The sequence below is a fragment of the Salarias fasciatus genome, chromosome 18, assembly GCF_902148845.1.
Source record: "Salarias fasciatus chromosome 18, fSalaFa1.1, whole genome shotgun sequence".
NCBI classification, from domain to species: Eukaryota; Metazoa; Chordata; class Actinopteri; order Blenniiformes; family Blenniidae; genus Salarias; species Salarias fasciatus.
In genome coordinates this window covers 28,442,118-28,454,251 of record NC_043762.1, presented here as the reverse complement: position 1 = coordinate 28,454,251, position 12,134 = coordinate 28,442,118, and the positions used below count along the sequence as shown (strand labels likewise).

Here is a 12,134-nt window from a genome sequence, read left to right as displayed (position 1 = left end):
ATGGATGATGGATGGATGGATACTTGGTTCAAGCTCTGAAAAGCAACGACCATGCAAATAATTGAAATACCAGCGAATTACCTCAAAGTATTATCTAAAAGCTTCATTTAATCCAAGTCATGTTCAGTGCTATTGTGACTTTCACAGTTTATACGCTTGTCTCTTCTGCATGGCTAAAATTAACCATTAGAATGACAGAAAAACAAACGTGAATGATTCTCTACTGTGGCTGAGGACGTAAAATAAAAATACTGCTTCTCAGTCTCTCTGAGGCCTTGAAGCAGGCACAATGCCAGCTCCTCCTATTCTTGAAAGCAGAATGACACAGCTGGAACTGTAGAGCGTCGGTATCAGATGAATCAGGGGATTGCTGGTTTCTTGCATCAGATATAGAGATTTAAAAAAAAAAAAAAAAAAAAAGACGCTCTCTCTAGGACTGAATTAGTGCAGCAGCCCATCCAACAGCACTGCTGTTCACGGTTCTGTGCTGCATAGAGCACCAGCAGCTCCGGCGTCTTCACCACAATCAATAATAAAGCAATGGGGGAAGGCGTTTACAATGACTAACTTGCCCGCGGCCAAAACAGTCGACGACTGAAATCAGTTCTACAATTACCTCTAATTACTAATTAGCAGGAAACTGCATTCGATTCTTTAAAACGTCCCAGTGGTTCAATTAGATCCCAGCTTAATGAAATTAATGGAGGTGTGGAGGGGTGCGGGGGCACAGTCGTGAACAAAGTTTTAATTCCCGTCGCATGTTTTGGCTGAGCTCTGTAAACTAGACCTTATCAGCAGCCTAATGAGTCGATATAAAATCTGTTTGCATTTTCAGAGCATTAAGCTGTGTGTTTCCTCAAACTCCCAGTGATTGTGCTTATTATGGGATTAGTGTCTCTGTGAGAAAGCAAACAATAAATCACCAAGAGCAGGGGGGGGGTTTTAAAGGTGCTCTACCGCCATCTAGTGGGCTAATATGTAAAGTACAATAATAAAACAATGAGGAAGACTGTAGCTCAACAACTATAGAGAATCACATAATTTACCAATAAAAACTCACGACAGATTACAAAATGTGTAACTCGGCAGGAATTCCCCAGTGCTCATATCTCCCTCATTCTCCTTTCCACTGCCATGCTTCTCTTGTTTAGTGGTAAATCCTCCAAGCAGCACAGACGCGTCGCTACAGACGCATCCAGCTTTCCAAATGCAGTCAGCAATCACCGAGGCTGGTCTGAACTTCGAACACACCCAGAGGTTAACTATCACCTGCAGCTGACCGCCCGTGGATAAAAGGGCTCTGCTCTGTCACTTCTGATTCAAACAACCATTATCAGGTCCTGCAGGAGCCTGATGAGAGGCGGTTTGTTTGGAACGAGGCGACGAATCAGAGCCGGGCCACTTCTGGAACCCGCACAGCGAGAAGCAGATTGCAGACTCCCTGCGATGCACAGTGACAACCGAGCGCTTTACTCTCCCCAAACGGGCCGCTCAACACATCATTAGCGGAGGAATCGATTTGGCCGACGAGAGTCTGTCTAAACAGAAATCAATATGCGGTTAGTTGGAAATCAGACGCCAGACGAATTTGGCTCACGGTGCTTCAATCAAAAGGCAAAAGAAGCTGCCCTCAATCACAGTTTTCATCCAGGCTGTTTTCAATACACACACAAAACACTCGGCTGCTGACAACTTCACATCCAACAAAAACTCATTACACCTTCAACGTTTTCATTCCTACAGTGTCGTCACTGACAGAATCTGGCACGTGTACTAGTCCTTTATCTGTACAAACATCAAATCAGAGACAAGCTCCACCAGAATGCTACGATTTTATTAAAAAACAAATAAATAAAAAAATGCAGTAATACGATGTATCTGCCTGATAAATAACTTGTAGCCGTCTTAAAAGAAGAGGGCAGAAAAACTCACTCCTTGGACATTTTTTGGCAATTCTACAGTCATAAAGTAGAAATTAACCCAAACGCTCTGAAATTCAGTCATAGGGTTCATAGTGTCGCCAATTAGAGTGGTTTTCTCCCTTCAAAAAAAAAAAAAAAAAAAAAAGAAGAAGACACTCAAGTTCTTAAACATGAAAGCGCAAACGGAGCAAGTCAAACTGTTCAGCTGCAGTTGTCCTCCAGGTTGTTCACCTTTTTTCAAGTCACATTTAGGAAGTTTGAGGCTTCAAAGAAATTAGATGAAAAAAGTTGTGTTGATATTCACGTAACCTCCACGAGTCCAGAGAGCAGTAAAGTCACATGGCTGAGCTCACCTGTCCTCCGCCGGCCGGACGGGCTCGCTCAGGTTCACGGCCTCCGTGGTGATCTCCACTTTGCGGACGCTGCCGAAGAAGTCCGTGATGAGAACGCTTCCTGGATCCCTCAGGAAAAGGTCGGTGCGGTGTCCCGGTGTGGACACACACTGACTCTTCGGACACACTTTGAACTGAGGACGCAGGGGAAACAAAAAGAAATAAAAAAAAACTGCATCATATGAGTCGTTTCCGTGAGAGTCAAACTTCCTATCTGAGGAGGAGATTTCACACGTTTACACAGCAAACGTGTGTGAAAGTGTGGCATGGTGAGGAGAAGGAGCTTGACATTCCTGCATGTCGCTGTCAGCTCGGTGGGTTAATCCCTTACGTGTGTGTGATTCATCAATGAGTCGTACAGCTGAGCTCTCCATTTGAAAGGAAATTAGAATAAAAAACCATTAAAGCGTGGTCTGCGTTATCTCCGTGAGCCAAACAGGACCTGAAAGCCACAGGAGGATTTTCTCGGAAAGGTGGAGACAATTTCTGTTTCATCAAAGGTCAAGCGTTTGCCGCCTGGATTCAGAAATGAAAGCTCGGTGGGCTCATCTGGTAAATCCATGATATTGAACCCTAATTCCATGAAATTACATCAGGAGAATAAGTACAGAAAAACGAGGCAATCAGAAAGAACAATAAGCTTTTGTCTGAACGGGACTGAGAGCCGCCCTGACGAGCGGACCGCCTGGCGGGAGGCGCTGCCGAGACCGAGGCTCGGCCCACAGCAGCGTGGATTCACCCCCTCCGCCGCCCTGAGCCGAGGGCCGGCGACTCCACCGCTCCATCAGCCATTCTGCTTCATGTGGCTTTCATCCGACTCCTCCAGCGGCACAACGTTAAAGGCGCGAAAGAGCGGAGGAGGATAAAACAGAAGAGGCACCGCTGGCTCTCACACAAGCCCATTCCAGATCAGCTGGAGGAGGGTGACCCGCGCTGATAACATCAGGATGAAATGATGTGAAACTCCAGCACAGTTCAGTATAGAAAAGGCAGCACAAGCTGAAAGAAACGGCTCAGGTAAAGCGAGCGGAGGTTCATCAGTCATGAGATAATTCTGGCCATTCTGGATGTAATAAAGTCTGTTATTAGCTTCACTTTCCAATAACGGAACAAAATCCTGATAGAGTTTTTATAACCATGATTGAGTGTTGCAGTGAATAAATCTTCAATGAATTAATAAGTGGCACCAATCCATTTGAAAACTTTAACCAACTGCAAATTTATCACATAATCTGTGAATTTGGAATAAAATTAAAAAAAAAATCTCAGGGTTCAGTACTGACAGACCCACCACCTGAACATAATGCAAGTAAATATCTGAGCTCTTTTCTTCATGATCACCACTGTAATGGACGTTTATCCATATCAGCATGATCTGAAGCGGCCCACAGCAGCCTCTGCATCGTCCTCTGAAGGCCGCATACTGTACTGCGTTTTCTCCAGCACTCCCATTTTCAGTTCAAAACATAAGACAGCCACATTAATAACTCACATTGAACTGCACAGGAGTGAAAAGAACAATGTCCCAATGACAGTAAAATGAAGTGGAAAAAAAACCCTGCACTCATTAGACTTGAGATTCAGAAGTGCCCGAGTTCTAAATTCTTCCTGATATTTCTTTTCTTTGAGCCAACTGCTAACCCTAATTCTGCAATTAATCGCAATTGAAAAATTAATCCAATGCCTATTTTTGAGAAGCACACAGCACAAAAAACTGTAAACATTGTTCTTCTCCAAGAAAAGCAACACAAGTTACATATCATTGCATTACTGATTGCTCCAAGTTAAAGTTGATGCGACACAACAGGCTGCCGTCAAAACACTGACATCAAGTTAAGTAGTCAATAATGCTATTATGAAACATAAGGACATATGGGAATTACAGACAACACAATCACGTTTAACTGCACAAGTTGTCCAACATTTGTTTGGGCGCAACATTTAAACAAAACTCGCAGAACAGCCGGTCCTCCATAATCCACTAAAATGCAACCTGATTATTTATTGTGATGCAACCGACAATTACCTGAAGAATCTAATAACTGTGATGACAATGTCGGAAATTGATTAAATAGGTCTGAGTAAAGAATGTTTTCCATGCTCTACCTTTAAGTTAATGAATGCTTCATCAAATGCAGTAGTTAATATGATATAAACACTTGAGTGTTTGAACAGGCACAAGACCACGCTGTCAGAAGTAACAAAACAACTGAGCTGTGTGTTTATGAAGCAGACTTGCAGCAGGAAGAAATGAGTTATTTTCTAAGCCAAAACACTCAACACAAGCTTTTACCTATATATATAAAAAAAAAAAAAAAAAAAATTGTAAGAAAAATTGAAATTCGAAGTGTGTGAAATAGCGATCGCCCTGACGTTTTCTCACCAGATCGTTCATGTTGGTCTTGCTGGAAGGGTTGATGTCTTCCAGGAACTCCAGGAGGTAGAAGGTGTAGCGGTCCATCAGATGGACTCCGATAGCCAAATCCGGCTGATGCTACCAGGAAACAAGAGCATTCAAACAAAGTCAGTTTGCACGTTTGGTGGCAGAGTTATGTATCTCTTTGCACAGGGAGCTTACAACGTAAATATGTGACTTAATGTGACGATGCTGAAGAGTGTACACAGTGTCAGTTTGAGGAAAAACCAGAAAACATCTTTGACAAGATTTCTCAGAGGGTTCCAACATAAAAACACAATTAAAATAATTACAGTGGATGAAAACTGTCAAAGCTCTGCAGGAAACATGAAGGATGACACAGCTAAAATTAAACTACATGTATCTTTACTACTAGAATTAATCTGCACACCCCACATCTAATGCAATTCCATTTTAAGCGGATGTCAGTTTTTAGCTTCTCAGTAAATAAAATTAAATCTCATATTCTTCGTCTGCTGAACGCCTCCAGATGTTCACCTGACTGAGTTTTACTCTTTCATGCATTCAGAGCCGACGCGACGCTACGGGAGCACAGAAGGTGAAGAGAGCTGCAGAAAGTCTTCTGAAAGGCGAGTGATCAGGAAGTTCACTTCATCTGACTCATTTTATATTGTTCTCAACTTGTTTGACAGATTGTAGCAAAGCAAAAGGGAATTGTAGACCTGGAATGTGAAGGAAATCATGTAATGATGGCCATAATGTGTCATTTTAGCCTTTATCATTGCAACAAAGCCCAGATCCATATTGGCTCCATTATGTGAATAACATTCTGCCATTGATGTCATGAGTTATTGAAGCAAGACTGAAGCAGAATTTAAAAGAAACGGCAGCCAATAACGTCATATAGAAATCGGGTTATATTTCCAGGAAATAAAAAGCTTTACTTTTTTTTTTTGCATGTTTTGTGCAGTTAACTTATCAAAAATACATATATCCTGTAGCTATATGCAGATGATAATCTTCTATTCTATTATATATGCATTCACTGAGGATGAACACACTGCAACACTCAATCATGGCTGTAAATCATTTTCTAAATGGTATTATTTTCAATGTAGCTTTTTTAGTCACAGAATGACCAAAATTAAGGCATTTTCAGTCATTAAAAGCCTTTTTATTTAGCTTACCCATGAACATGTGTATATTCTGAGGTGGACTGTGAGTCCATGTTGGAACTGCATCGACTGGTTACTTGATGTCCTCATACATGTTAAACAAGGTTGAAGCTGCATTGTGTGCATGTGAGAGTGTGTGTGTGTGTGTGTGTGTGTGTGTGTGTGTGTGTGTGTGTGTGTGTGTGTGTGTGTGTTCTATGAGCGAAGTTAATTTATTACAGTGTACCATTTCTTACATAATGTGAATGGATGAATACAGATGAATACAGACTGCATCATATTTTTGGTGTTCAGTCACAGTGCGCTGGTTCGACAGCCCGACACGCTGATAGATAAGGTGTGGTTTTTCTTCTGAGTGTGTGTGAAGGTAACTCACCGACAGGGAGTCTTCTCCCACCTGACTGCTGGCCAAAGCCATGAGGTTTGGGGAGTAAAACCTCTCGTACATGGAGGCGCCCTGACAGGTGTCGATGATGAAGAGCAGCTCATTGTACCTGGAGGAAAATCAATCAATCAATCGCGATTTGAAATGACGAGGAGGAGAACACGGGTGGTGTAGCGCTCGTCTGTTTCCTCCAATAAAAGCGGCGCCACACAAACCTTACAACCGTCTTCTACGCTGCTGTTACCATGGTGACCACTCAGTCCCTCTAACACTCCCACACAGTTTTTCTCCCACTCGATCTCCACAAAAGTTGGAATTCCACTACAACGTCCGAACAGGGTCTAGAAAAACTGAATGGAGGGTCGTGGACGGCAGTGCCAGTTTCACCTCATTTACAGACATTTTTTGGGCCATTTTACACTCACTGCACATAAATGTGGCATGTCCTATTTTTTTTTCAGACAGGACAAATCACAAAACTAAGGTTAGATATTCAATCTGTAGTTAGTTCTATTAGAATGTCTTTTAAAAAAAATCCATGATCATTCTATTCACAAGAATATGTCAGGGACAATAAAGTAGATCGACTGAGAGCAATCAAATCAGTCTTTTTGGCTGATTTATTCTCTACAATTGGTGCTTTCATATCTGAGGCTTTGATCGTACAGACATTTTCTGCTTTCTCGCAACAAAATCCTTTCTAAATAATCACCAGCTGCAGTTTTTCTATTAATGCTCAGCTCTCCTGTTGAGTGGATTCCTAAAAATTACCCGGATCAGCAGCACAAAATGCTCTGATGAATAAAGGAAGAGGCCAATTAAAAGCATCACTGCATGATTTTTGTATTTTATGAAAGGTCAGAGTAGAAGCTGCAGCAATTTTATCTGAAATCACATTTTTAAACTAATGCGCCCTTTAGGACAGGCTGGAAAACACTCAACATTTAACATTACTCTGGACAATCACTACAATCTTAACAAAAAGCCCATTTTAATGGAACCTTCTGGTGCAAAAGACAGTGGCAGGTCCAACAGACGTCTCCGATAGCTGTTGCATTATTTGAGACTAGTTTGACAGCAACATGGTGCTCATCTGTCAAAGCAGCATCCCAACATCTCCGCTCAGGTCTCAGAGTTGTGCTGTGTGATTTCTGTATAGTCCATTTAAAACTAAACTAAACTAAATCTGACCGTAGAGCGGAAACACAGATGCTCTGCCAGAAACCACACTGTTAGGCCGCCTCGCCTTCATCATTAACGCTGCCTTCCTGCTTGTTTACCTTCTTTTCTGCCACATCTGCTCAAAAGCATCGGCCAGCTCCACATTGCTAATCTCCTCCGAGTCCTGGAACTTCAGAAAGCCGTTCCCGCCATGGCCTGAGAAACAAGTACACGCTTAATGCTTCATTCCTCTTTTGACTCATCTCACAAAGATATATATATATATATATTTGAAATAGCAAAAAAATGAAAAGACATGAGCAGGGCTGACAGCAGCAGGATGTGTGTGGGAGAAACTAAACTGCTGAAAGGACAAAGTTATTTAGTGAATAACATCCTCTAATATGTTGCCTGGTTTCTCGCTTCTAACAAAAACCTCTGTCTCATGAAGCTCTGAGTCAGTCCAGTTGGAGAAACAGCAGTCATCAGTCACTGTGCTCTCCTTTAACTGCAGGTGCTGCTGTTGCTCCATATTTCACATGAACACTGAAAGCTGAACTCCTCTCAGCTCTGGTCAGAGGAGCAGTTCTGCAGTAACGGCCTGGTATTGGAACTGGATGATGTTGTGGTTAACACCCGAGTTAGAATAGAACAGCTTCAAGTGCCATGATGACGAACACAAACATAAGTAAACAATCATGAAGTCTATTCAACAATCTGCAGTTTATAGACTTTTTGCTCATTTTTCCTAAATTTATGTGGCTATAATGTCTGTACTGTAGCTAACAAGTGTGAAATAATTGGCGCTGCCTCTTAATTAAAATGTTTAATACAGTCTAATCTTGTAAATGAAACACGATAAATACAGTGTACAACCATATTCCCTCCGTGCACAGCCGGAAGCTAACCTCAGAAATGTTTTTCAGGACATTGCATGAGTGCAGGAAATAAATACAAGGTATTGAATCACCTATCGAGAAGATTTTTACTGCAAGTACCTGTCAGGTATATGAGGATGTTGCTCCGGTCATCAGAGAGGAGGCGTTTGGAGCGTGGCGTGCTGGGAGGCAGCCGTCCAGTCAAAACTCGCAGGAAGTTTTCCACTGTCACCTGAAAAAAAAAAGAAAAAAAAAAGATCTAAATCAAATGATTCATCAAAATCTGCCAAGAACTTACTCATCCCAAACACTCGGGGCTGAGAAAAGATTCCACAGTACGACAGAACATAAAGCCATTCAACCTCATATCCTCGGTAGTCCACCTCCACGTCGTCTCCGTACACGTTCAGCTCCATGTTCTTGTGGCTGAACACCGTGGCAGGTTTGGGGTTTCTGTGGTTACAGGCCATGTCGTCAGCCAGCATCAGGACTATGTGGCTGGAAAGCAAAAGGGAGAGCAAGCAAGAGAGAGGATGAGTGAGAAATGAAGCCAGAAATGCTGGAAAATCAGGACAGAAGTACCTGCAAACAGCAGCAAATCAACATCGAGATCAGTATTCCCAAAATCGAGAGCACCAAGACCCAGTTCAAATCTTCTACGGCACTCCAAACTCTGAAGATCCAGATGTGATCGAAATTCAAGACCATGATAAAGCTCTTTGAAACATTTACTCCAGAAACACAAATGAGCTAAAGGCAATAAAATTCATATTATGTATCCAAAATATTGACTTCCAAATGAATCATTGTACTGTGTCATCCATCACAACTGCTCTGTTGATGCAAATTTTATAAATATCAAACAGCAAAAGTCAGAAAACAGACATCCATAAATGTCTCATTGACATTCATTCAACACTTATTTGAGCAACAGTTGCATGAAATGATGTGCAAACAGATCAATACTGACAGGAAAACACATCATGGTGTACGACTTCACAGTATTTACCCAAGAGATCAAGAAACAATTGGTCAAAAAATGAGATCACTCTGAGAAAGGCCCCTTTGATGGCTGTGATGAGGACCCTCATTCATCCTGATGACTGACAGTGTAGTGTTGAAATAATAATAGGTTTTATTTATAATGCACATTACATTTGAAACCAAATCTCAAAGTGCTACAACGGGCACTTCGTCACACTCACACTGCAATGGAGTTTAAGGTCAAACAAAGATGAAACTTTCAAAAGAAAACAGGGTGAATATCATTAAGATAAAGGAAGGGAGAACTAGAATTTAATCACCCTGTTCCGTCACCTTTGAGTGTTTTATTTTTGTGGGACTAGAAACTCAATTACAAAGTCCTCACCGCCCAGCTACAATACCGCCACTATCCACCAGGGGGCGGCAGCGCACTCTTTAGGAAACACTGGGTTTTTTTTTTATGGTTTTCAGCGGTAATAAGAACAGAATGGCATTAAATACTAAAATAGAAACATTCAATATCTGAGATGGTATCTAGTCAATTAATAAAAATAAATTCCAAAAAATCATTACTTGGTCTAATTACAAAATGTAAGCTGTGATCAAGAGCTGAAGTTCTTAATTGTGGTCTGTGATGACAGCCTGTCCTCTGGTTTCAGAGTAATTCCTGACTCTCCTTGTCTTCATGTCAAAGTGTCCTTTGGCAAAACGCTAAGCAGCTTCTGAAGGCGGGCGGTCCGTTCCCATAGAGACTTAATCCTCACTGCTGTGCCAGTGTGAATTAAGGTTTCAACACATTAACACGCCATACAGATGAAAATTCACAGCCAAGTCCACTTATGTTTCTGTGCTGTTCACCCTGGTTCACTGGCCTCATTGAAATAGTTTAAAAGTAGTTTGTACAGAACTGCCAAAGATCTTTTAAATAGTATCACAGTGTGTCATAGAGCCACGATAACCTTTATATTCAAACTTTACAATTTTTCTTTGTTGTGGTGCACACAGTACACGCGAATAGAATATTCCTTCTTTTTGCAACCATGACTAAAATCTCAACATAAAGCCAATTTTAATGATACTGTCTGATGCAAAATAGAGTCAAACGTCCAAAAATCTTCCCCTACAGCTGTAGCTTTATACAAACAATGACAGGGATTATTCACATTTCAGTCCTGGAACAGTGATCCGCTCTCAACAAAGAAAGCAGATCTGACTAAAATGTTGACATCTTGTGAAAACCATACACAGCGAAACAATGTTTGCTTTGTTCTCAAAAGTGAATACAAGTATTATACTTCTATACCGATTTATCCTGTACTGACAGCACCAACCACCGTACAGTCTTTTTTATTTCAGTCATTATTTCTCAGTTACCTCAAGAAAGGAGATTCACGGAGTCCACTTTGAATAACAGATACATCAAGCTGTTGAATGCGACATGGTAGCACAGGTAAACCGTTGTATATATAAAACCACTTTTTAGTGCTTTGCGATGTTTCTGTGAGCTTAAAGGTGGTTTTGAAAATGTTGCACTGAGTGTATAATAAATGTTTCACACACACACACAGATTGTTGGTCCCACTTCAAATGAAGAACGAAAACTGTGCCTATTGCCCCAAGTAGAATATTATTAGGTTTTTCCCATCTGAAATTGTGGTGAGTGAGAGATCACAAGACAAAACTGAGAAACATCTAGTTTCGTAGTCCTTAGATCAAAACGAGCTGAAGACATTTTTCACGTGTCCCTCATTTTCTGAAAGTGTGTGTAAGAACGATAACAGTCAGGATGCACACGGAACTTTGGAATCTACGAAAGAGAGGTGAAGAGGAGCGTCCCGGCACTGGATGGACAGAAGGTTCCGGGCTTAACTCTAGTGGGTTGGTCTGCAGGACGGTAATGAGATGGTTAAGTATGTGTCACATAGAGTGTGTGTGCATGCTGAGAATGGAGCTGTCAGGCCAGGGGATGAAGAGGAAGGTCTGTGAGGAGGTTCATTGTTGCAGTGTGGAAAGAAATGCAGGAGATTGGGGTGAATAAAGGAGACAGAGGACGATCAGCAGTGGTAACCCAAGAGAGGAATCTTGATAACTTAAAATTTCACATTGCCAGGAACTACAGAAGAAAAACAGCCTTTAGGGAAACACTAGCACATTTACAGTCAAGTGTTTAATATGTACAGCTTCTGATAAATAATATGCTGTATGTTCAGTGAGCCTGATGCTTACAGATGAACAAAAGAGTACATGTATCAACGACCACACGAACTCCAACACATATTTATATCCAAAGCTGACATACTGAGAGCAGAGGCTACCTGTCAGGGATCCCCAGCCTCTTGACGCTTCTGTACACGGACAGAGTGTTTGCCACATGTCGATAGTTGAACCAGAATCTGGAGGTACACACCTTTTTTCAAAAAGAGGAGAACAACACTTCATCAGACTGAAGCTCACCTGCGAGCACTCCTCATTCAACACACAGCCTGGATCAATACTCACTAAAACAGCCCAGTTGTTTGTATGTCCACTGCTAAAGAACTGCCCGGCGCTGTCCTGTCAAACAGAAACAAGAAGACAGAAGAAATGCGTGTTCTGATTCAATGTTTTTAATGCAGCATTAGCCAAACAGCTATCATGATAGCATATGAAGCTAACAGGGGAGCGACTTAACCCGCGCGATTAAGCGGAAAGCAGACAGACTGTCACGTGAATTCAGAGCTGCACGCAAAGGAAGTGTACTCACCACGATGTTAACGCTGTCTGCCAACACGTTTGTAGCAAAAAGGGAGAGTAAAGTGAGTATTTTCATGGTGAAGCACTCTCAGCAGAAGACATCCAGGAAGTGAAAGCCGGTAGCTCC

General features: G+C 41.7%; 1 protein-coding gene across 1 annotated transcript; it reads right to left on the bottom strand.

Annotated features, from left to right (window-relative positions):
* Positions 1–2,271: 2,271 nt before the first annotated feature.
* pigk (phosphatidylinositol glycan anchor biosynthesis, class K) lies at positions 2,272–12,134 on the bottom strand. The gene is made up of 9 exons (XM_030116042.1): positions 12,018–12,134; positions 11,774–11,827; positions 11,590–11,681; positions 8,653–8,788; positions 8,411–8,522; positions 7,532–7,628; positions 6,243–6,360; positions 4,698–4,808; positions 2,272–2,448 (listed from the first exon to the last, which is right to left on the bottom strand). Exons 1-9 carry the CDS (start codon positions 12,081–12,083, stop codon positions 2,272–2,274), a joined length of 963 nt encoding a protein of 320 aa, XP_029971902.1. The 5' UTR covers positions 12,084–12,134.